This window comes from Pholis gunnellus (genome assembly GCF_910591455.1).
Source record: "Pholis gunnellus genome assembly, chromosome: 8".
Taxonomy (NCBI): domain Eukaryota; kingdom Metazoa; phylum Chordata; class Actinopteri; order Perciformes; family Pholidae; genus Pholis; species Pholis gunnellus.
Window position 1 is genome coordinate 9,338,113 of NC_136534.1, and position 25,834 is coordinate 9,363,946.

At 43.3% G+C, this 25,834-nt stretch overlaps 1 protein-coding gene across 1 annotated transcript in view; it reads left to right on the forward strand.

The window, feature by feature from the left end:
* Positions 1–25,834, forward strand: part of cobl (cordon-bleu WH2 repeat protein) — a 50,188-nt gene extending 24,354 nt beyond the window's left edge. Inside the window, exons 9-18 of the mRNA XM_079164320.1 lie at positions 10,136–10,733; positions 14,085–14,243; positions 17,557–17,875; positions 18,954–19,072; positions 19,415–19,606; positions 19,771–21,404; positions 21,491–21,727; positions 21,924–22,040; positions 22,731–23,036; positions 23,845–25,834. Of these exons, the coding sequence (XP_079020446.1) occupies positions 10,136–10,733; positions 14,085–14,243; positions 17,557–17,875; positions 18,954–19,072; positions 19,415–19,606; positions 19,771–21,404; positions 21,491–21,727; positions 21,924–22,040; positions 22,731–23,036; positions 23,845–23,928 (3,765 nt within the window). The 3' untranslated portion in view covers positions 23,929–25,834. The remainder of the gene's footprint in view (positions 1–10,135; positions 10,734–14,084; positions 14,244–17,556; positions 17,876–18,953; positions 19,073–19,414; positions 19,607–19,770; positions 21,405–21,490; positions 21,728–21,923; positions 22,041–22,730; positions 23,037–23,844) is intronic.

The window sequence follows — 25,834 nt, forward strand, 5'->3', positions numbered from 1 at the left end:
AGACATACAGAAATAAATGGATTATTGTATGAAGACCTGCTTCATACACACCCAAACAATGTGTAATTGGGATTATAATAATGACACATTCTTTCATTTTTCTACTTCAGTTATGTCAAATATCAAAATCCCTCCGCTCTCACGGGTGACCCGACGTCGTCATTCTGAAAGCTGCAATCTGTTTGACGCAGCTTTTCCTTCGGGTGTTTTGGCCTGATCGGCTCCTCACGGTCAGAGTGACCTGTATCGTCTGCATTAAAGAAAGGGCTCCCTGCAGTCTCATTATAGTGTTATGGCAGCATGCTGGGAAATGTTGTTTAGCAACCAACATCCTTCCCCCCTTCGATAATAAGCTTTGTTTTTTTCGAGAAGCGAGTGTTATTGCTGGATGTTATCGAGAGGAAATTTAGTTCTCACGACGGCGTGGAGCATGGCGTTGTTCTCCTTAGCTTAATAAAGGAAACTGAACTGAGAGTGGAGGAGCAGGAAAAACCTTCTGAGAACTTTATGGTGAGAATAGTAAATCAATGAAAGTGCAAAAACAAGCTCGGGTGATCGGATTTACAACATCTTTTGTTCTTAATAAGTAGACAGTAATTCAATAATGCCACAAAAGCACACGGATCATAATTCATTCCTAAAGAGGCGATCTTTAATCTAATTTGGGTCAACTTCAGCTGAATCCAAATATTCCATTGTGTGCCTGCTGAACTTGGTAATGGTAGAGTAAGTTTAACAATCATGTAGCTACCAGTGGACCATTTCAGAAAAGTATAAATATGGCTAGTTTTGATTGTGTCTTTCCTTTATGGAAGGGGTATTCAGATAATATTCAACGAGGTCCGTTTACAGAGAACTTCCTCATGCAAAGGTCCGGAACATCACAATAATGTCTCACTTGCACTGTGATTTAGTTCCATAATTACTAACGTCTGTATCGAGTCAAGAACTGTCAAATCAAATAAAGAAAGTTCAATTTAATCATATCTCAACATTATTCATCGTCAGTTTTCAAATTTAACTGGATGAATTATAAATAATAAATAAATGTTCTTCTCTCATTTCAATTACAATAAGGGCTGGATTTAAAAATAAAAGGTCCAGGGTCCAGATACAACGGCGTCTGGACTCGGCCGATTAGTGACCCCTGCTTTATGGCATTAATTTCAACTAAATTGTAGATGTTTTGCCTTTTCTTTTTCCAGTGCATTGTGACTCTAATTTAAGCTTAATTTATATCCTTATAGCTGCCGTGATTGTTTTTAGTTCGGCAAATTGTAGCTGTGCAGATACTTCATCCGTAGACACCAGAGCAGAAGTACTGAGACACCACTGTCTCACAAGAGCAGCTTCACAGGAGGGAAGGTCATCTGAGGACTTGATGACTGGTCTAATAATAGATTTCTCCATGTCCCTGTCTGTCTCATGTATATTCATGCATGGCCATACTGCGGTGCCATACCGCCTCTCCGCTTCCTCGGGTTGAGAGATTGAAGACGATGCGTCCCGCTGGTCTCATCAACAGTTCAGCCTTATATAGTCAACAAGTCACATGTGACGTATATCTTATATACAAGACCAACCGAATAGCAACATGCCTGTTTAATGTACATTTTTAAAAACATTTATGCTGTCACCCTGTTGATTAATAGATGAATGGAAAGAGAAAATGATTGATTGATGGTTTGATGTTGTTTCACAGGAAGGGGATATGTGATTAGCCAGTGTGATCCGAGGACAGCACAGAGGTGTGAGGTGTTGGCAGCACGCCTGGCCTGTGTTTGTGATTAAAAATGATTTAGTTTCATGACAGGGGGAATTATAGCATCCAGGTCTTCTCAGGACGGTTCGTCGGGGGCATTGGCATTCAACAGGTCTGCGTGACTCGGATCTGTGGAGCAATTATACACGTCCAATAAATCACATCACGGCAGCATGTCAAGGTGTCGAGCTATGTATTTATGATTTAATAGTTTAATAGATGTACAGGTGTGCTGAGATAACGTGTGTGTTTGTGATAGAGCAAGATTAGGCACATGAAAGCAGATCCCTTGAGGACGGCTCTCCACGAGGGCTGTCCTCATTGTGGACCTCCCCTCTGAGCCGAACAAGCTAGGTGGTCAACTAATTGAGACTTACAAGAGTCAGTAATAGACGCCGACATCATATTATGAGCTATAAGGGTGATGAGATTGTTATAATGAAGCTGAATGCTTCAGATGGACTTTGGAGAAGCAGATTCAGGCCAGTCATTTAAGTCACTGGTCTGGCTGCGGGACCCACCATCACCCCTTAATGATAAGCCAAGACCCACATTTTCAACTTCTCAAATGTATTTAATGAAAAGATGGTGCAGTTTGAACCTGAGCTGAAAATGTCCTCTGCAGTCGTAGTATAGGGAGCTCTCTTGTGCAGAGAAATTGTTCCTGTGAGTCCCCGTCCCACACATGTTTCACGTAAACGAGTGAAACCGCTTTGTTTGTTATGTCTGTAGATTCGTCCATTTGTAATGCTAAATGACCACTTGCCTAAATTTCGAGCTGTGGTCTGTTGTTTGATGTCATCCGACATGTCTTCAATGCGCCTACTTATAGTGTTATTTGACAGAGGTATAGTTTTCAGTTTATCCGCTGCGGATTGATCCAACACGTCCATGGCTGCAGGTAAGTGAGTCACTTTGTGTGATGTCCTCAGGTCTTGAAGTCGTCTTCGAAAGTACTCAACAGGTTTACCTTTGAGAGAAGGGTGTTTTGTTTCCAAATGCCGCTTCAGTTTTGACGGCTTCATGCTTTCTTGTGCCAGAACCTCGCTGCACAAAACACACTGAGGTTTTTGCCCTCTTTTGTCCTCAATGTAAGAACATCCATATCTCATGTAGTCGGTGTCGTACTTGCGTTTCGCTCAATTAGCATGAAAACAAACTTTGCTGGTGTTCTTCTATACTGTGAAATGGAGGGTGTCTATTAGCATTAGAAGGCATTAATGCCAAATACTGTTAAGGAGTGGGAATAACTCCGCTGCACAAAAAATCCCCTTCAAAACAAAAGCACAGGATTTTTTTTTTTTCCAGGCAAAGGCGACCCACTGAAAACGGGTCCACAACCCACTTTTGGGTCGCGACCCACCAGTTGAGAATCACTGATTTAAATCATAGTTAGAATTAACTTTATCCAACAAATCTCTTTATGGTCGGCTGTGGATCACAAATGATCAATTTAAGATGTATTTTTTTGCTATATTTAACATTTCACTCTTGCGGTCTTTGCTTTCATTTTCCATATGTTGGTGGGCTCATGTTTGATTTCTTTAAATACTTACTTGAGTAGTTTGGATGAGATTAACATGTTAGTATGTTATGTTGGTGTTGTTGCACATGTTTCACAGTATTTGTATGTGTGTGTGTATATATATGTTTTTTACTAACCCGAGTGAGTGACCATTACAGTCACAGCATTGTATTTTATACTTTCATACGTGGTAGTTATCACATTTTTTTGCGCAATATGAATATGTCTCTATTTACGCTCTTATTTCATTTGCATTAATGGAAGTAGATCGTCGACCTCCTTGATGTCTGAGGGACCGGCTGCTTTATACGGTAATGAGAATGTGAATAGCACTAATGGCACTAAAAACAGATGACTCAGCGTTTCCAGGAAGAGTGTACCGCCATCTTCGACTGCAGGAGAATCGGATGTTTCCTCATGCTCGGAGTCAGGGAGCTTTACAGTTTTTCCAGCTTCGCAAACAACAACCTGTGTCTGTCTTTATGCGAGCAGCACTGATTTAAATGATGTTTTGGAACATCGAGTGCAGAGAAACACAACCTTGTTTTTTTGGGGGTTGTTGTTTTTTTCCAGCGGTGATAGGCAATCTGATATTGTGGTTTGGAAAGAAAGCCGTGTCTACTTTGCCTCTTGTGAAAAAGGAGTTCAGAGAAATTCTGAGCTTTCTGCTTCAATGCTCAGTAACAGAAGGTGCTTCCTGAGTGCACTTGTGTGCGTTGTGTGTGCAGGGAGACTGAAAGATAAAGACAGACAACTGAAGCAACAGAGAATGAGAGAGAGCGATACAGACCAAAAGAGAGAAACTGAGTGACTTGTAGGGTCACAGAGAGTCAAAGTAAGGTCACATCGGGTCTTATAAGTGTGAGTTTATTCTAGCTGTGCAACATTAACTATGTAAAAGGTTTTAGGATCATATTTCTAAAATGCAGTAGTGCATGAAATGTGGTTGGCATGCCCTTAGCACCACCCTCACCTTCAGGACACGATGGGAGAAAAGTTCAACAGGGAACGAGCGGCGTTGGAGTTCAGAAGGTGAAGTAGTAGTAAGATCAGTGGCAGTAAGCAGGCAGTCTGTGAGAAAAGTTTACACATGTTTAGCCTGCAGCTTATTATAGACTTTCACTTTTAGTGACGGCCCAGAAATGAGGTAATCGGCAGTATTACATGTAGATAGAGCTGGAACAAAAAGCTTTTCAATAGATTTTTAATGTAGCCAATTAAGCAAGAACCAACACAGAAACCTCTCTGGTTTTATCGTGAAACCTAAAGCCAGGAGAGGGAGATCCGAGCCAGACGAGTCATAACTTACATCACATCTGTTTGCTGTGTAACCAGGATGTGGGGAATTAAAAATGTTTCTCACATGGAAGAACACAAATGAACCATGCTGGCAGTTGCACTGTTACAAGTGTTTGCGATTACATTTCTCGAGGGAAATCCAGCTGTCAGATCTGACAAAGGTTTGCTCAAGGGCAGCTCTGACACCATGTGATTGCTGATCAGATCTGACTGATGGCAGTTTGCCTTACTGTGAGAGACAAAAGTATAGTTCCAGTATTTGCATCAATAAGCGCTCTGTTATTAGTCTAAACTACGGCTGTCTGGACATGTGTGTGTGTGTGTGTGTGTGTCAAGCATTGTATGTACTCAGTTGTGCGTGTGTGTCAAGCATTCTGCCCGTTACTGTCCTGAGAGTTGTCTGCGTTTGCATGGATTTGTTTTTGTACGTGCTGCATTCCTGCCTGCGTCTGTGTGGCTTCTTGATTGATCGAGCTGGCTAGCTTTTTATTTTTTTCCTTCTTCTTCCTGATGATCTGTCACTGTGTGAAAGTAGAGAGTTGGCAGCAGAGGGAGGCTTGTTTTTCACAGCCATCCATCAGTCTCGTAATTGTCTACAACGGTAGCTAACTTTAATCTGCTCTAATGCACAGCTCTGGTTTAATCAGCCAGACAAGTTTTTCTTCTTTGTTCTTTGTTTTGTCATCTGTCTTTTCTTTATATTATTACCCCTCCATATGAGCTTTTCTTCTGCTGCACACCGTCTGTTTTGTCTCTTTTACAACACTTGTCGACTGCTCACAGCTTCAGCCAATGAGTTCACGCCCCCCACACACACTTAACATCATCACGAAAGAAGGTCAGCTGCTGGCTTTTATCGCTGCTAGTGCCTGTTTTATTTGTGGTTGGATAGGTTGAGCTTTGTTCAAATAAGAATCTGTGAGGGAACAAGAGAGCAAAGACAGAAAGAAGGAAAGTAGTAGTAGTAGTTGTTATCTCTCCACGTATTCTGCAGGAACAACATTTCTTTTTTTTATCTGGATCAGTTGGGATTAGCCCTTCCTCTGTTCATCTCTGATCCTACTCCTTCATCCTTCCTATAGAGCTGCTGTTTTTGTTCATTTGTGCTCCAGTTGGAAACAGCAGGTGCTCCGGCTCTCGTAGGTCAATGTACATTTTACATACATCGTCAAAAGGGCCTTGATGTAATGACAAAAAGATCTAATATAACACACGTTGTATATACACATCTTATATATTCTGATAGTCAGAATATACCGATGGCCGAAAAGCCAAACCTCCTATCTGAAAAATGCACTTTATTGAGAAAACAAAAAATAACTTCTTGTTTTCGTATTTGTTATACATATACACTGTTTTTGGAATAACTTTTCTTTCACAATGAAGGGCGGGAAAATCTTGCAGACAGACTGAAAATGAGCAGCCTTCCTTGTTCTCATCATCCAAAGTGAAATCCGCCAATCAGAAAATAGGCAGATAGGAGGTTTTGCGTTTTGGCCATTACACAAGATTTGCATGGAAAACAAAAATCTGAATTATTGTACATTAGTGTTAGAAAACGTGTTTTTTAACCTCATTTACTCTTGTGCTGTTATTGAATTTGGCCTCTGTCATACAGATGCCTACTAACAACATGAATACTCTTCACAGTAATGTATTGTGACGCATGTAAATGTGTGCTAGATGTCCGCAGGTTGTGGTGGCTGTAGTGAACTGTAGGTAGGATTCCTCTAAATGTGTGGATTTGCAGCAAACCGATAATCAGGATGTATCTCAATCTTAGAGAGGTAACTAACCACTGATCTGTTGGGGATTAAAATGAGAAAGCAATTAGTGAATACCCTTCGTCTGCCTTTTGTTGCTTTGGGTTGATTAATCATTTAAGTCATTTGTCAAGGACAAATTACAAACATTAAAATGTAAGAACTTGCTACTGCCAATATGTTATTCTACTGTAATTCCTCTAACCTAACTTCTAAACATTCAATTTATGTGGATTAGTAGGACAAAGTAGACGACAATGGAAGTGGGTCAGCCATGTGTCTCCTTATCCTTAGCTAGACTCTTCTACGCCCCCCCTTCCACACACACATTGTTAAGACATTAAACATAAAACTCTTTTCATCATACATCCCACACATGTTCATTATGACACACACACACACACTAACTGTCTTCCAGTCTTCTGTTAGGATGTTGTTGACCTCTGTGCCCTCAGTGGTGGGACAGTTCAGCCGCTATTATTATCCCTGACACGCTCATACATACATACACATACATCTGCGCACACACATGCAGATATGGATGTACTTGACATGCACAAGCACCCACAAATACAGTTTGACCCCCTCTCTCCCACCCACCCACACACACACACACACACACACACACACATACACACTGCATTCCACATTGGCACGGTAATGTTGCCCTTTAACAAAGCCCCTCACCCATCAAGAGTCCTTCGAAACAACTGATGAATGGTCACGCCACCAGGTTGAAGCCTCCATGGGTGGCCCTATCTGATCAACATGCTCCAACATGGGGCCTCTCGAAACCATAGAGTGGAAAATTTAATGGACACACCAGACTGTCCTTGCATGGCTCTCTATGGCCTTTTGTGTTAAGGCGCATTCCCTTCAAAATACCCCATGTCCACATATGCCGTGTCGTATCGTTCTTTAATCGGAGCCGACACAAAACCAGTCAAGAAGAGTTCAAGCAAAGAAGTATGTTGGTAGATAATAACCGCTTGTTCATGATGTGCACGTTAATTGGTGTAGCGCTCTGTCCTGTCCGCTTGTGATTGGTGGGGGAGACTCTGGCTGCATCTTAAATTCAGCAAAACAAATGTATTTAATTAATTCTCTCCACTACATTTTAAAAGTAAAAAAAAAAAGACGACCGCATTTACACTGCAGAGCTCATCCCCGTCAGACCAAGCAGTCTTCAGTCCGAGCACAGTTTATTGAGACAAAACCAGGAAAGCTTTGAATATCTATTCTATAATCTATGTTTCTCTTGTTGGTTGAGTTCCTGTAGAACAAACACAATCACATTGGCATGGAAACAAAGATAGTCAGATGGTGGCTGATGACGTCCCCCCAGCCTTTGTCAATCATCAGAAATAAGTGGACTCCCGGTGACGTGTTGATTGTGTTTCTCTTAGTACGAGTATGTTAAGATAAACGGCGAGGAAGGTCTTCATTTATTTGCATCCCTGTAGCTATTTTAATACAAACAGAGGATCATCCATGAATCTGGCTCCTCGTGATAACGAAGAACCTCTTTGTCTCAATATTCTGCCTCAATAAAATCGACTAGATGATTAATCGAAACCAGTGAATGGGAATGGAAAGAGGTGTTGAGCATCTCTGTGTCTTCACATGATGGATTATATCGCTCCACCATCTTTAACTATTATACTGTGTCTTTCACAGTATAATGTGAAATAACTGCTGCACAGGGAACTCATCCCTCACCTCCACAGATTTGCAGTGATTTCATTTGACATTGTGTCTGCTTGTGATTTGATGCAACGCGACTCGACCGTCCGTACTGAGAGCGTCAGGCCCTGAGGATCCGCTCGACACTTTGGCTATCCTTTGCTCTGTTGTGACTCGACTTGTGAGGCCATGACACAAGGTTGACTTGAGACAGGAGCACAAGTGGCCAGATCTTAAGAAAAAAGACTCAAACACTGAAAAGACCATGAGTCCTGACGATATACACCTACTCTCCTCTGTAACACAGTGTATACATCATGATATTACAAAGTCAGCTTAACTTAATGTATTGTGTGACCTTGAATGTGGTATAATACAGTCTTGAGACTCTAACAATCTTAAGTACATGCTACGTTCCCAGGCATGGCGCCAATAAGGACCATGAGAGCAGCACACGCTTAACCCCGCGACCCCTAACAACTCCCAAATCCATACACCCGGGCTACAGCCGGAGATATGAGATATACTGTTCCTTCTCGTGTGTGTGTGTGTGTGTGTGTGTGTGTGCACTTGTGTGCATGTGCAAGAGAGTATATGTGCCCCTACAATCATATAGAAAAGTGTGCATGTGTGTTGAAGCTCTCCTCCTTTCATTGCAGGTCTTGGGTTCAGTCTTATGTTTCACTCTGCAGGGAACACACACATAAACATACTTACACACACACACACATGCGTGCACACACACTACACACGCACACACACACACACATCCATCTTCATAGGCAAGTCAGTCATCCATTTCAGCTTCAACTTTGACCCACATCCACTGGTATGTCTGTATTCATGTATGTATGAATGCCAGAGAGGGAGAGAAGCGGGAGACCAAGGAAGTGAAAGACAACCAGTTGGGGGGCCATTTAGATTTCCATCGCATGTCATGCAGTGAGTTCATCGAGTTCACGTGTGTCAACCCATTTGCCTGCAGAAAGGCAAGGTGGCCTGATCTCTCTCTCTCTCTCTCTCTTGTCCTGCTGCATAATGCAACGCTACGCGCAGCTCCGAGCATGTTCTCTGTCGAGTTTCAGAGTGAAGATAAGTTAAACTCAGCAGCAGTAATTGGGATTTCTTAAAACACAAGACATCTTTAATGTTGGAACCTGTCCATTGAGAATGGTCTCATCTCCCCATGGAATAAGTAAAACCGATTAGTGCTGGGTGAACCGGTATACCGGTTTTAATTTCCCGTATGATATTCATTTTTCACACACCGTCATACCGGTGCAGCACTAAAACAAATCATTTTCCACTTTTAGTTTCTTAATGAGTCGCAGTTTTATCCTATCTGCACCTTTTTATCTCTCTCTCTTTCCTGCTCTATCCTCCTCTCCTGCAAGCTTCTAAAAAAATCCTCCACAATCATTTTGAAAAACAGAAAGCAGTGTTGACGTTTTGAAACACCCATGTGCAGATTTCCATTGAACTTGTTCCCACTGTGCCAAATGTCACTTGATGTCATCTTGTATGTTTTCCCTGTCATTGATTTGTTGCCTCAGTGGCTCAAGTTGTATCATGCCAGCAATCGTGTTTGAACTGAATTGACTGAGTGTTGCAGAGCGGGAACAGGATGAGACAGAGTATTTCTTTTGTGTTTGCACACAGAAGAAATTGCATCATTTTGCTATTAGCTGAGCTGTCACTTCACCCCTGAAGTGATCAGTGATTCAGTTTTACGAGTAATTCAGTAATGACATCTGAATAACTGTTGATGGCTATTTGAATTATTTTGAGAAACACAGTAATATACACATAAAGTTTCAATGTCTAACACCTCGGCACCAAAATAACTGTGTCGCTGCCAGATGTTTTATGTCTTCTAGGATCATTTAAAAGGAATTTTGGCACTCTGAGGGATTTTAAGACTCAGACGCCTGCCAGAGCTCCACTTGATTTAATTACTCAGTAGTAACCTCAACTTCAGTTCTGCTTGACAGACTGATTTATGGTTAAGACCACACACACGAACACACAGACAAATGCACAAGGTGCTCAGATAAATTAACTTTCTACCGTCTCTCTCCTTTTCCGTAATTCATTTTCCATCAGACGGGCCTCGGCTCAGAAAGCCAGCAGAGGAAAAGAAAGGCCCCGGCCCCTCCTCCCACCCCAGCTTCCATCTCCCCAGACCCTGACGACACTTCGACCTCTGCCTCTCCCACCCCTGATAGCCCCGCTACCCACACACCCACCCCAGCCTTCCGTAACAAGGTGGTTCAGTCAAACACCGTTTCTGTAGCTCAAACAGTGAAACCAGTCCCCTCGAAAACAGCAGTAAACCCTTCACCTGTGTGCGCTGCCAGCCCGACCCCCAGTTCCCCGACACCAAGCAGCAGCACCACCGAGAGCCTGTCTGTCCAGGATTCCAGCTCTGAACTGAGCCACAGCCTCGACGACTCGGACGCTGACCTCGACCAGGCCGCTTCTTACTGCAGCACCCTCACCAGCAGCACGGCGAGCGGGTCTCTGCGGGTCCAGCCCGCTGTGAAAAGCTCCAGCCACAGGGTGGAGGAAACGGTAAAGGCCAGCAGCACAGCTGCCAAATTAAATCAGGAGGCGACCTCGGCCAGCAGCTCCGGGTCGGAGACCGAGTTGGCCCCGAACCTGAAACCGGATGATGTTGAGAACAACAGACACAGCGCAATGGGTAACTATCTACACAACAGACAACACACAGACACTCCAAAACTAGCACCTGACACAGAGTTTAAAAAGCAATGGAAGTGAACCTGGCTGTCGAGCACAGTGACGCTGAACACTTTCCTCTGTGTGTTACAGAAGAAGTTGCCTGTAGAAGTTTATTTTACAGAGAAAGTGAGTGATTGTCTGCCCTGGGAAAAATGAGCTGTCACATTGCTGCAACGTCTGAAACTTAAGCTGTCAAGAATGACGTACACATAACCTGGTGAAAGACTTTGTGTGTGTGTGTGTGTGTGTGTGTGTGTGTGTGTGTGTGTGTGTGTGTGTGTGTGTGTGTGTGTGTGTGTGTGTGTGCGTGTGTGTACGTGTGTCATGGTTGAGGTACAGGAACAAGTGGAGCTGGTTTTCATCATAGCCTATGAGACAATACAGTCCTTGTCTCTGGCCTGCACTTATCAATCCCTCAGGTTCTTCCTATCTTTCTTTCTTTCTCTCTTTCTCTCTCTTTCTCTCTTTCTCTATCCCCCTCTCTCTTTCTCCCTCTCTCTCGTATGCATGCAGCCACTCAAACAAACCTTCAAAGCTGGCAGATGCAAAGGCAGACGGATCCATCATAGATTCAAGCAACATCTACTTGAACTATGGCTGGCCTTGTATTGATCGTACTACAACCTAGATCTTTCTCTGGGGCAAAGTGAGATTGCAGCAGAGGGCTGCCGTGTCTGACGGGGGCAGAGATGAGAGAGTAGTAGTCCGCAGAAAAAAAAGGGGGATGAGGAAGGTGAGGGTACCAGAATGGAGTTCAGAGAGAGGAGCATGGGAAGGTTTTGGCAGCGGGATGACAGCGTATAGCGAGGTAGAAACAAGGGGACTAGAGGGGTTTAAGGGGAGGAGATGATGGACAGGCAGATGAAAGTATGAGGAGGTTAATGCGTTTGTCAGGAGAGAACAGGCAGCATGAGGATCATTAATACATCGAGACTCTTCTCCTAACACTGCTGACTGTGCAACACCTTTTCTCTTTTCTTTTCTTTGACTCTCCCTTTTTTTCCAGTCTTCCTTGCTTCCCTTTACAATGTGAGAGAAAGTACTCATTCAGAGTTCAAATGGCTATTTGTCGTGAAAAAAAATAGTTTCATTCCCAAAGCCACAGTCTCTCTAACAGTCCGTTTAGTCCTGCACACAACCTCAACATCAACCGTTCAAATGCAGTGACTCTAAAGTAGATTTTCTTAGTTGTACATATTTGGCAGTGGCTGAATAGCTGGTACACACGTTAGGGCTAGAAAAGCTACACCCTGCACGTACAGCGTAGGGTGGTGCCCCCGTGCTTGTGGAGGCAGAGATAGAAATGTACACGGTTCATTTGTCAGGTTTCAGTTGGTCTTTCTTTCATGTAGGTTTGATTCAGTCTCTTAGTTATGTAGATAATGTTTCGCCTTTCATTTAAGCAAAATTGAATGCGTATGTCAAACTGTAAACTCTCTGGCACTTGCTTTGGGAAGGTTTGTGATGATAAAGAGCTCTGATTCTAAATCAATAGAGGCGGAGCTTCACACTATTAAACTAAAAGTAACGCTTTAATATAGCAATACTCTCTGGTGATCATTTAAAGCTTGGTTTCATACTATTGCTGGTTTCTAGTGCTTGCTTCTAGTGTCTGATATTAGTTAATTGTATTTGCCTCGGCTCTTCAAACTCTCTTGTAGTGTAGAGCTTAAAATGTAAATGATATTAAAACATGCTTCTGTCGATATTCTTTTCACTAGCGCTTCAGCTTGAAGTAGGAAAGTCAGGGTGAACGTAAATGAGCGGTTCCTCTTTGAATCTAGTCGACACATCCGCCACTGGTTGATATATTGACAATTTGATGTAGTGCTTGTGTTTTCCAGACGTTGTCCACATTAATCAGTCGGCTATTTAGTGGAGCACCAACGGCATCAGTGCAGTGTGTGCTTATTTAGGTTTGTCTTTGTGAGAAACGTGTAATCACAGCCACAATGATATGCAGGGGAGGAAAAAACCAGAGATCAAATTGCTGAAAGATTAGCTCCGGGTAATTTCTAGAGTTTAATGAACAGGAACAGAGGATTCGATCGTGTGCGAGATCCAGTGTTGCTGTTTCAGTTCCTTCCCGATCGTCGACTGCAGAGTAAACAGATAAAGTATCAAACCGACAGCGCCTGCTGACTAAGACACAGCACGCTGATGCATCGCTAGCCTTATAAGGACATTACGGTAGATATATTTCAACAATGCTGTTTTACAGTAATTGTGCTTTTCCCGCTAAAACCCAATATGTCATCTAGATTGACTTTGTCCCGTTCATCAGTCTACACTTCTGTTCGCGTCAGCTTTGCGTGTCGTAGTCTGCACATATGACACATCCGTACTCAAGTCCTCTTCACTTCCTTTCGTACTGCCTCTTCTTACATTAGCAGCAACAAGTCAATTAGTAGCCTGCATGAAATAGAGAGGGAATATTGGGGCTGTGTGGGTGCTATTGAATGCTAAAACAGAATGTAGGATTTACCCCTTCAGTAATAATCACATGTGACATTTGAACATCCACACAATGCTACTTTCTATCCCTGCTTGTCATCACCTGTAGCCGTTCCGCCTCTGACTACGGTAGCAAAGCTTTGCTGCTCTGCAAACATAGGCATCTAGTTTCAAAGTGGTAATCTGGCAGTTACGTCCGATTAAACCCAGATCTGCTAGATTTTTCAAATGTATAAATTCTAAATGTCATATTGACTCTGACTGGTAGCGGCGTTCAGTATGCAGCGCTCCTGGCACACATTTATTTTTATTCAAGTTCTTCCAGGATTTATCTAAACTGAGAGGTAGCGACAAACCTGCTGTTGCCGTCACTTCTCCTGAAACCTCAGCTGATATTCAACAGGCCTTTGTTGCCAAGGTTTGGCCCTCCACTGCGGACAGTAGTCAAGTAAAGTCCATGAAATGGGAAATTCCACCGGAGCAATTGCAAAACATTACAAATGAATGTGCTGTTAACACCAGAGCAGCTTACTGCACCTTTAACTCTGATAAGCTCAGTGGCTCTCAGTGCAGACAAAGAAGGAAGTTCTGCCCACAGAGATTTAAACTTCATCACCCAAAAAAATCAGAGGATGAAGGAAACTGTTTGATCAACAAGCAGCCACTTAAGAAGTGGAGCTCAGAAACACAGCCAAGACGTTGCCAGAAGACGTGAAAAACAAAGATCTTGATGATTACATAATGTTTTCTGTGCTGCGTTCAGTTTGATAATATGTTTGTGCCACATTCCTCTTTTTTTTATTACCCACATGACCATCAGTTGCCTGCCCTGCCTTTCATGCTGTTTCGCCCACAGGAGCCGCTGATCAACCAGCGCCACCCAAACCTCGGCGCACCACGGCGCAGGAACCGGCACAGCTTGTCCTACCCCCCACTCTGTCCTCCCCTCCCATTGAGCCCACAGAAAGCAACGCCCGGCAGAGTCCCGCGGAGGCAGAGGAAGCAGCTCCCCAGTGTAGGTCCCAGATGGACGGCCTCTCCCTTTCCTTTACTCTTGGTCTATCTCTTTCTTTTCCTAGAAGCTGCTCTTCTGGTTTCCCTAACTTCTATTTCATTCGTCACAATCAGAGTTTGTGTTTTTGCACATATCATTTACTGCTAAACCTTTTTTGTTTGCATGTGTGTGTGTGTGTTTGTGTGTGTATGTGAATACTGCACTTTGTCCTCACATGCTTTTCCATCTCTCCATCAGCAGCCCGGGCCGCTGAGTTGTTAAGTGATAGTGGGTCCATGTGAGGTCAAGGTGCTTCATATGTATAAATGTCAACCTGTTATGCCTTCTGGGTCCAAAAGGTCAGGGCAGGGGTCAACAACAATCAACTTGAGTGCCTTTTGTGTTGCATTTATCCAGTGCATTGGAGGATATTAGATGCATAATGGAAGACATTGTTGAGTGATGCCGAGCGTACGCCTCCTCATGATTCCGTATGTGTCCTTCTTTGCATGACCCGGCTAAATCGTTTTTAGTCGCCGTCAATTTCTTTCCTTCTGATTAGGTTTTTGCTCTGGATGCTGCCTTCATCGCCATCCCCGCCAAATGCAATGTTAAAGTTCTATCCATCTCAAATCTCACCTGTTCTTTTCTTTACTCTCTCCCCCCCCCCCCACCCTGCTCTACAGTGTACTGCTGTGGGCCTGTACGTCTGCGCTCCAAACACTCCTGAAGTCTCTCTCTGGCTTGACCCTCTCATCATCTGACAATCCAATCAGTTCCCTCTGCTTCTTCCCGGCCCCTTCTTATTTCTGCCGGGACCTCCCTCTGATGTTCGCCACCCTCCTCTTCCCTCCTGTTCTACTGTGTCTTCTGTACTCTTGTATATGTTGTCGTGGTCTTGCTGCTGCCATTATTTTTTATTGTCCTCACTTCTTTTACTTGCTTTCACTTGGTGTCACAGTACTTTGCAGTAACCTGAACTGCGTCTGGCCTTGTGATGGTTTGGATTTGCTTCTGTTGAGGACATCAAAATGCAGCAAGTGAAAGCAAGTAGTGCTCTCCAATTTCACTCTTAAAACGATGCTCCTTTTTTTTGTTTTGTTTTTTTTACACAAATGTATGTATATATATGTACCGTTGGTGGGTTTTGTATTTCAACTTCATTGGCAGGTTGTTATTGATTGTGCATGAGATCAGGGCTGAGTTCAAAGTGGACATACAGAATGTGGTCAGAAGACGATATGGCAGATGAGCTAAACCCTGGATGTATCGGTTACAGCGTGATTGATGAGCGACATGCTCAAATGAGGCTATGAGGCAAGGCCATGCGATATCTATCAGCCAATATTTTGGTCATGCGATATCTGCAGATCAATAGTTGGACAGTGTATGTTTCTCTCTCTGTGTGTGTGTGTGTGTGTGTGTGTGCTGTGGCCTGGTTTAGAAATCGTACGCCCTGAATGTGTGCTGCTTTTGGCAACATTATGGAAAGGGTAATCGATCAATGACATGTTGCTTTTAGGTCGTGGTGCCTCATGCATTTTAAAGATAAGTGTATGAGATGAAAGACCTTTTCCCCAAGGAGAACTCGCATCAGTTCTTTTAGAAAAGAGAATGACACTACACACTCATTTGCTGTAGGACCTTTGTTACTAGTAGTGTGGAGGCTTGTAGCTGCATGAATGCTTCACGGTTTGTTTTGAAATGATTGGTAGGGATCCAAAATCACCCTTCCTTCCTGACATCCTATGTGGAAAAACTACAAGACACTTGGCTTTAAGGGAAGACCGCATCATCCGAACAGTGCATGTTCAATTTTAAGCTTTATATTATTAGATAGCCTTCATGTTCAAAAATGCAAAATGTGTGGGAACGGTGTTAAGTGAATGGAGCCCTTGCTTTTTATCATATGACTTGTTCTGTTACCATACGAATGCAACCATTGTGGTGTCACAGATCCTAATCAGTGTATGTATGTAGAATAGGATTTGTCCTCTGCAAGTGCTAAGCCTTTGAGTTCTGGTGCAAACGTTTAGCCTAGTGAGGGCACGTGTACTCCTTGAGCCTGGAGAGTTGTGACAATGAACACGCATTTATCTGTAAAGGCAATCTCTCTTGTGATCGGGAAAAACAGAACATATGTTTGAAAGCCATTTTTTTTTTTTCAATTAAACAGTTGAAGACTGGATCGAGATTCGAGGCCTTTGGTTTGGGATCGTGCATGGATTGCCATGGTTTGATTTGGACAAGTAACACGTCACAGTATGGATTTGCTTGCAACACTTTTTGTTTGGCTTTAACTGAAGTGTGTGCCTACGGTCATATTAAGTTGGAAGTTTGAGAACTATGTGTGCATGTGTGTGTGTGTGTGTGTGTGTGTGTGTGTGTGTGTGTGTGTGTGTGTGTGTGTGTGTGTGTGAGCTGATTGTGGCTGTAGCTGGCATGACTAAGCTGTTGCTGGGAAGGAGCTGGGAGGACAGCCCTGTGAGTCATCACCACATCTCCTGGAACTGACTGTTCTCTCCACACCATTAGGACCGTGTCCAAAACTGACAGGCCTAGTACACACACACACACACACACACACACACACACATAGGGAGACGTATTGGTGCACAATGCATGCCACACACTCTCAGACACCTGGTATTACAAACAAGGTTGCTAACTGTTGAACCCATTTTGAAGAATCCCCTGTTGAGTTCCCAGTGCTGTGCATGCTGGCTGGGCTGCTGAAAGTGAATGGTACATTGATTTTTTTATTCTCTTGGCCTAGAGTTCAATGAGATCAGTAACAGACTAAATACGTTCCCCAAATCCTGCGGGGCAGACCGGAGCATGACTGTACTAAAGAGATGAGAGGGTATGAAGCAATAATATCTTTCACTGGAACCTAAAACAGTACTGTAAAAAATCTAATTAAAAGGTTTTGTTTACAGTAAGTCCACCCACACATCATTAAAGTTGTTTTATCAAGCCACAGGTGGCTGTGCTCTGGGCTAGTGTTTGTATATTTGGTCTGTGTTTTCTGGTTTGTGTGTGTGTGTGTTTGTGTGTGTGGTGTCAGAATGAATGTTGGAACTAACGTAAATACTTCCTGTCTTCTTCCATCTCCTGCACTTCTTGCTCACTCTGCATCCTGCGCTTCTTTTCAAACAAATGTCCTCATGATTTGTTGTGCCGTTTTTTTTCTTAGTGTTTTCCCAGGTAGGAAAAGTCTTTAAGGTTTGTGGCTTTGAGAAATAGAAATGAGGCCTTAATGTTTTTTTGATTTGGATGTTGAAGTTGCTAACAGGGCAGTGATAACAGCCCATATATCTCTATCCTCTCCCAGCTTGGCTGCACTCCATGCAAAGCTCCGCAGCCAGTTGCCGGAAACCGGAAACTGAAACCCCCGAGGAGGAGACCGTGTCTTTGGGCAGCAGCACCAGCGGTGGCAGCAGCCTGCCCGACCAGGGTTACGCTGCCTCTGAGGGCATGGTAGAGGGCGAGGACTCGGGCATGGTCAGCTCTCCATCTGACACCCAACCCACTTCCCCAGATGGGAGTTTGTCTCTGGACGGAAGCAGCGGAGGAGAGAGACTGCTGGGACCGGTGCGGGACAATTCCAGTGACAGCGACGAGGGATGTGCCACCTGGGGATCAAGACACAGGTAGAGAGGAAGTCATGAAAATCACAGGAGGAGGAGGCGCGGAAGTAAGGGTCAGCAGGAGGGAGGAAGGAAAGTAGAATGATGTTGACAAGCACATAATGTAAATCAAGATGATGGGAGGTCTCATTTAAGATGGTGAGGCGTATTAAGAATGCTTGAATCTTTCCCATTGCTGTCACCTTTTATATTTAAGTTCATTTGAATAAATCCTGGTTTCCTGGAAGGGAAGAATATACCTTGCTGTTGAGCTGAGACATCCTAACCACCAATAATTAATACCCGCATTTGCTGATGAAGTTTAGTTTTGCACCTGTACTTTCATCTGAAGAGTAAAGCATCACTGTTTCAGCTGACGTTGGAAGTCTTTCTACAGTTTTTTAACTGTGCCAGTACTCATAAACCCCGCCATGTGTTATATTTGAGTTGCTGGCACCCTCAACCGCCGGGCTTTCACAGTTATGGTTCTAGGCCCTTATTCAAATGCTGCCCCAGATCACTTTTCACCTTCTAGTTGTTGTAAAATGTGTATGGTGATATGCCCAGACCAGGGATCCTGGATTGATTTCTCAGGGAAACTTTGTGAATCCATGGCCTGGCCTGATGCTGCTGGCTCCTCGGTATTCCAGGAAAGCACTATGACCCTGTTTTCTCAGAATCGTTGAGGAAGAGGACCAATCCAAGTCTCTTCTATTTGGTTTGGACTTATTGTTGCAATTTGTTATAGCTAATATGCCAGTAAGTCATGAGACTGCTCTGTTGAACCCTTAAAGAGAGTGAAGGAAGTTCAAACTGTGGTAATAATATCTTTACAGCTACATGTTTCGAAGCCAACAGGCTCTAAAATAAATGAAATTCAACTTTGAACAAGCAAAAAAAGAAATATTGAAAACTCACATTTATTTTCTTTCTTCTACTAATAAGAATTGTTAATAAGAATTATAGAGTCATGGGGAGGGCTGTATCATGGCTGCTTCTACTTACCAATCCCTTTTTAACATTTCAAATGTTTTGGGGACTGTGTGTGTGTGTGTGCGTGTGTGTGTGTGTGTGACACATGTTTTTTGTGTGCCATCCTCAGACACAATGACGTTAGCCCACAGGCAAAGTCAGGCAGGTTAAAAGAGAGCTATGCAGATGACCCAGAGCTCACAGCCCAGCTCCATCAGACTCTGGCTGATTTTGAAGCGCACCTTGCAGGTGAGGGTCAATAGCATGAGCAACTGTCCACCTATAATCCTAAACTGGATTTGTCATTTGTCCCGGCAGTTGTGGCGTACATGCCTTCAACATTGGAGTCAATGTATACTGCGGTTCAGTAAAGCATTAAACCTGTTGACCATCTTAACATTCTACATTCGTCATATCGATGAAGTAATCTTACGAATATGCAGTTTGACATGACTGTACTCCACCATGACAACAAGTGACTATTCCAAACTCAGTTTATTTTGATAAGTAATAGCCACGGTCATCTTCTTAAAAATCTAAATGTGTCCAAAGTAGTATTTATTAACTCCTTGACCTGTTCCCCTTTTCCAGATCACATAGATGTAGTGTCATCGAGGGATACCGCCTACACCATGTCAACAGATAGTAATGAGGTGCCTGTGTCTGTAGTGGACCTGGATGTGCCAGTCACAGCCATAGATGAAGTACTGGAGGACTATGAACGTCACATTGTAGAAAACGAGACAACGTCACTAACCAGGATTGAGCCAGCCGGCAGAAAGGGTACGATGACAAATATGACAACGTCCACAAAGACATGAGGGCTTTTGATCGCGTTGTTGACATGTTGTGCCTTTATTCAGGCTCAGTGGTATCAATAGTTAGAAAACAGTTATGTATTGTAATTATATTTTGATTTGACTTTTTCTTACCCTAACTTATCACAGGTCCGGGCTTTCGTCACCAGTCCAGTGTGGAGCCACAGAACCAAAACAACAATGCTTGTACAGCTGCTGACAGTAATAAAAGCAGCAGTGCAAGTGCTAAGCAGCCGTCTCAACCCGAACAGCACAGGAAGTCCCTGGAGAACAAGTTTATAGCCGACAAAAAGGAAAAAAAGATGCTGGGAACAAAAATGAAAGAGATGAGCGCCACTAACACCAACAGTGTGAAGGAGCATAGAACAACATCGGCAGTGAAACCTAATGTTGACCTTCGGAAACACAGCAAGGGCGCTGAGATCCAACCTGATCCCGTGAAAAGTACCGCTCAATCTTTTCAAGAGAAGAAATCCGTTCTTCCACCGACCAGTCAGAGATCAGTGTCTGCGGAGAGAGATGAAGAGATGCACAGGGTTTACCAGAACAACTCCAGCCCACACACTACACATGGTAAAATCACCCGTAACGTCACATCCCGCTTCGGTACGAAAACCTTCACTGTGGTCCCTCCCAAACCCGCTGTCATGCATGCCGCTCCGGGAGAGCCAGCTGTCAAATTAACTGTCGGTGCCATTAAGATTGACGATCAAGGAAACATGGTGAAAGGGGGTATCTCACGGAGCAGAGGTGGTGGTTCATCAGAGTCTGGAATTAATTCCAGTGAGGGGTCTCCTCTTCTTGGAAAAGCCAAAGCTTTCTGGAGCTCAAATGAGAGACAAGAAAGTGCTGTGCCCCACAGCAAAGATCTCATTGAAAAGGCCAAAGAGAGCACAGATGGCCTGAAAAGTACTCCCACTGCAATCGCAGTTACAGCTTTGAAAAGCAGTGACGCCGAGGACCTAAAGATGAGGCAAAATTCATTCTATAAACATGCAGAGAGAGCCCAGCCTAAAGAGGTGGTCAAAGAAGGAGCTAAAGAACCAGTGAGAGCCGTCACAGTTGCAAAAGAGGAGCGGGTAGAGGGCGAGAGCAAGATCTCAGTGTCCAAAAACATTCAACAGCCAAGTAATAAACCTGCCCTTCCCCCTCCTTTCCTTCCGGACCTGAACAAAGACCTGTCTTTTCTCAAACCGTCCAGGCGAACCTCAAGCCAATACGTGGCGTCTGCCATCACTAAATACACCCCAAAGCACCAAATGCACCCCTCCGCTAAACCCAACTCTATCCCTAATGTACATGACTCCTCTGCTTCCTTGAAATCACAGGCTACCGGTTTCCAGAGATCAGGTCGGTCCATAACAGTGAATCCACAGCAGTCGTCCCAGTCGTCTTTGTCAGACAATAAGGAGAATGACTCGGCTTCTAAATCCAACCCGCCTTATCCTAAGAGGTCTATGAGCTACCCGGAGCATGTTTCAGATATCCAGAGCGATTTTGGAGAAGTGAGATCGGACAGGGGAAGATTTGGAAGTTGTATTGGATCCACCAAAGGAAGCTCTAATACGCTGGAAACAGAAACAGCTGTGAATAAGTACATTCGGTCTGGCGGCCCCGCCCCAAAAAACACGATCGCCAGTAATGACAGCACTGATGTTAAACAACTTTGGCTCAGAAGCCCCAGCCCTGCACAAAGCAGTCCTCTACACTCATCTGCCAGACCAGCCACAGCTCCCGAGACTGTATCCCAAGGCCGGACAAGTGTGAGTAAAACCTGTATTAGAAATATATCATGTTAACTGTCACTGTGAATTACAATGTACTCAATACTCCACATCTTCATCTTCAGAAGACGAGCGACACGACCAAGGCAGCCACCCATCTAACAGCTGATGCAAAACCTCAACCTTCTGCCACCGTGTCAGACGAAGGTGCGAAACCTGGGCCTCCTCCGCCAGTAACCTTGTTTGGGCCGGTTCAAAAGTTCAGACCAGTGATCGCTAGGTCTGTTGAGAAAGACACGTCTCTCCACGGCAGCCTGATGGAGGCAATCCAGACAGGCGGATGCAGAGACAGGCTCAAGAAGGTGAGATAAACGTAGCACAGCGTAGGGAGGGATGGATGGATGTGTTGATGATAACGAGAGTGTCATTATAATGCCAACTTGGAAGAAAACTACGGGGTATCATTTACCCATCAGGCCAGTAATGGAAACACTATATTCTTAACAAGACAAGAAAGGTAACAGTGTATTGATTTTCCTCTGTTTATTTCATTATTAGATAACCACTTCTGGTCTCAGCAGCATGGAGAAATCCTCTTATGTTGAGGAGGAGAATGAGAGGTCTGCTCTTCTGGCTGCCATTAGAGCCCAGAGCAGCTCCGGAAGGCTGAGGAAGGTAAAATACTTCTTACTAAAGCATTAAGTGCAGCCTCACAGAGCCGCTAGTGTGGCTATATACTAGTGGGTGTATATAGCCTCGCTGTGCTTAAAAGAGAACACACTTTATTGCAATTACATTGAGAATAGGAAGTATCTTTGTTAGAAAATGTAAATGATAAACTCTTGTTCTGTATTGTTAGCTTGTTAGCAGCTCACAGAACAATGCATGAACCAAGTTAAGCAAGCATGAGCGTCTATTTCCATCTGTCTGTGTGGACTGTGAGCTGTGGCTTGCTGTCATGTAACAATCCATGCGGAATGACAACGTGCTGCTGGAGCTGAAACATCTGCAGTTCTATTCTGGAGGTTCCTCGCCAGAGGTGGAATCTCTGGAATGCTGCATGACTAAAGCGGAGTCAAAAATGCATCCAAAAAAAGTGATTGAATAAAGAAAATTGGATAATTATGTGCAATGGAGTTACTAAAATAAACAACAAACTCAGACTACGAATTAAAAAAACATCAAAAATGCAGGAAGAGCAGAACAGAACAATTTGCTTAAAATAAAAAAAGTACATCTGTATATGTGTCAGAGGTTGGAGGCCCTGGTGTGTTAGGCCATGAGGGTGAATGTACACATGTGACAGCTCCTGCCTATGTTTGTGTGTCTGGAGTTACCATCGTCTCACTTCTTTGTGTCCCGCAGACCAAATCTGAGGCGGCCGAAGAGCTTGTGAAGTTCAGGAAAGTGACCTCTGAGAGAGCTGCAGGCCCCCCTCCTTCTCACTCTCCACCCTCTTTCACTGGCACTTCTCCTCATGTCTTTACCCCGCCACCGCCACCACCACCACCACCCATTGTTGCACCTCCACCTCCTCCCCCTGCCTTGCCCCAGGGTAAGCCTAGCACTGTGGCACATCCAGGTGCTAACACCGCCGCGAACCCTGCCTTGGCCAGGGATGCTATGCTGGAGGCCATTCGCTCTGGATCTGCTTCTGAGAGGCTAAAAAAGGTAGAAATACAGAAATATACAGCATTTAATTACACCACTGAGTGAAAGTTGTCGCAGAACTCTCCAACATCCTTTACCTATTCTGCATTCGTACTGTTAATTATACAGCTGCTTCATGAAAACGCAGTGATGAGGGTATAGAGTTATACTTAAACATTTAAATTACATTAGAGGCTGCTGGTTTCCAAATCTCTTATCTGCCTGCGAGAAGAGGGAAAAATGAACGAAACAAAGACAGCCTAAGCAAATAAAAATGTAGCATTAGCACAGCAAGGGATTGCACAAGATGGCATAATTTCCCCCAGAGAGACTCTTATTGAAGAAGAGGAGGAGGGAGAAAAAATGAGACCCACACTTGCCTAGTTGAAAGAAGCGGTTGGCAGAACAAAGCTCTCTTGTAAATGATTCGCAGATTGAAACACGTTCACACAGATTCATCTGACAGCCATACTGTACCGCTTTGTGAGTATTTCCACGCAGATAAAGTTCAATTTCAGGTCAGCAGTCGTGCAAAAATTCGAGTTGACAGAAACCATTTCATCCGTCATTTAAATCAGACAGGAACAACAGCAAAGAATGAAGAGTATTAGGAGGAGAGAGATAAGCACAAGTTCTGACCACATCTCTCAGATTTGATGAGGTAAACATTCACTCGTGAAAACCTTTTAAGTTGAGGCAATATTTTCTATATTGCCACAAAACCACAGAACCTGATGTATTCTTTCCAGCTTGCCCGTGATCTATCACCCCCTGTCATTGCCAAAGTGGGGGAATTACAAACATGACATGTTGTGTCTCCTTTAACTAGGTCGCTGCGCCCACAAAGACAGTCCAAGTGAACGGCAGGCTGGGAACAATCCAAGCATCCTCCTCAACGCTCCCTCGGCAGTAGCAGGGGAAGCCGACATGACCGCAACAAGGAAAACATTCACAGTTATTATCAATTCATTTCAGTTTCTCTTTTTTCTTTGTCATTGTGCTTTTGCAACAGACATTTGGCAAACTAGATTGAGTCACATTTTTTGAAGTGAGTGCTATTTGAAGGTTTTGGGGAACTTTATATTATACGATGCGTGACACAAATAATACAACAATAAAGAGTCATTTCTACATACCATCTAGTTAAACTAGATTATAGAAATAGGGCTTCACCGCTCTTACTACCCTTTACTTAATTAAACTGATGCACTAATGCTCAAAGAATTTAGCATAACAGGGAATGATTTAAACACTTCTACCTGTATGTTGCTCTCCAAACACCACCAACATCTGTCTGATAAAGGTGTTACAGGTGAAAGGTTTGCAGGTAATTCCACTCATATTATCAGATCTCTCAGTTAGCTTCTAACAATAGCTTTGGAAAAGGTTTATGTCCATCTTTATAACATAATCGCTGTTCACAAATCGTGCCATCTGTATTTGAATTCAGTAGTTTTAACTGGAACGTTGTACAAACTGTGCCAATGAAAGCTAATTTAAATGGTTTATGCTACTTTCAGATCCTTTTTTTTTTTTGTTCTGATCGGTTTATTTTTTATCACAGTTAAGTTATGGATGCCTTATACTGTTGCTCAGTCAGTGTTATGTATATTATGTTTGCTGTAACAAATTCTATAGGGGGTGCAATAAGTTGGATCTGATGATTTTTACCAGATTTGAACCACTTAATATATGTTTAAGAAATTACGATTACTGAAAACTTAACTACACTTAAAATAGATTCACAATATTTGATTTTGTTGTGTAAAAGTGTATTTGATCCAGATCTGGTCCATGATGCCAACTTCTACACTTCTTGGCTCTGAGGAGGAGTAAGATGGTGGTGACTGACTAGTGCCTTTCAGCTCAATATACTCCTGTTCTAGCTTCTAACCCTTGTGCTGCTGTTTAAACTCTAAAGACATTGTCCTACCCGGTCAGAAACGTGTACTTGTACAGTAGCGATATGACTGACCGTGCCTTTGATGTAACTAGATGTGTTAGAGAAACTAAGATGAACCTTGCCTTTCCTTGACATTTCAACGTTTTTGAAGCACTGTTATTGACGTCTATCAATGGCGGGTGTCACCATGAGCGGAGTCATCACTTAAGTAATCAACAAGTCACTACTAGTATGTAATGGTTTGTCATACAAACCACCAGTCGTAGGAAAGCCTTAGTTTAGGTTATCTATGGCTTTGATTTAGTGTTTTTGTATTCCATTGTGCTCCGCTGTAGGTGAAGTTTACAGTATGTAGAAGCTAATAGAGGGAGAGTGGACCACGGCCATTAAATGGTATCAGTGTGGATAAAGAAGGATATCCATGCTGGATCATCTGTAGAATGAAGAATACTACAGCGTCCATATTCAGGTGTAAACGCTTGCTGCTGTGGATTGTGAGATAAATCTGAGCAAAGGGAGTTGAAGTCTTAATTTTATAGAGATTAATGTTAATTCATGCTCAGTTTCAAAGCTCAAAAATACTTTTACTATTTTATGTTCTAACACGAGAGTAAAAACCTAAAGAGCTTTTTTGTTGTTGTTGTTTTTCTCTCTAACTAGAAGGGACTATTTTATTTCTGCTAGATGGTTTCATCTACACGCAATAGCCTACAGCACGTTGTAGCATTGTATATTTTGTACACTAAAGAAAGATCGCCGCCGTGAAAGATTTGATTAAATCTTTGATAGAGAGCCATTTCACTGATAGTGTGAACCTTTTATAAGCTATTGCTTTTTAAGTTTTAAGTGCACATTGTTTTTTCGGAAGGTTGCACATTTTTGCCTACCTTACATTTTTTTGATTCAATAAAGAATT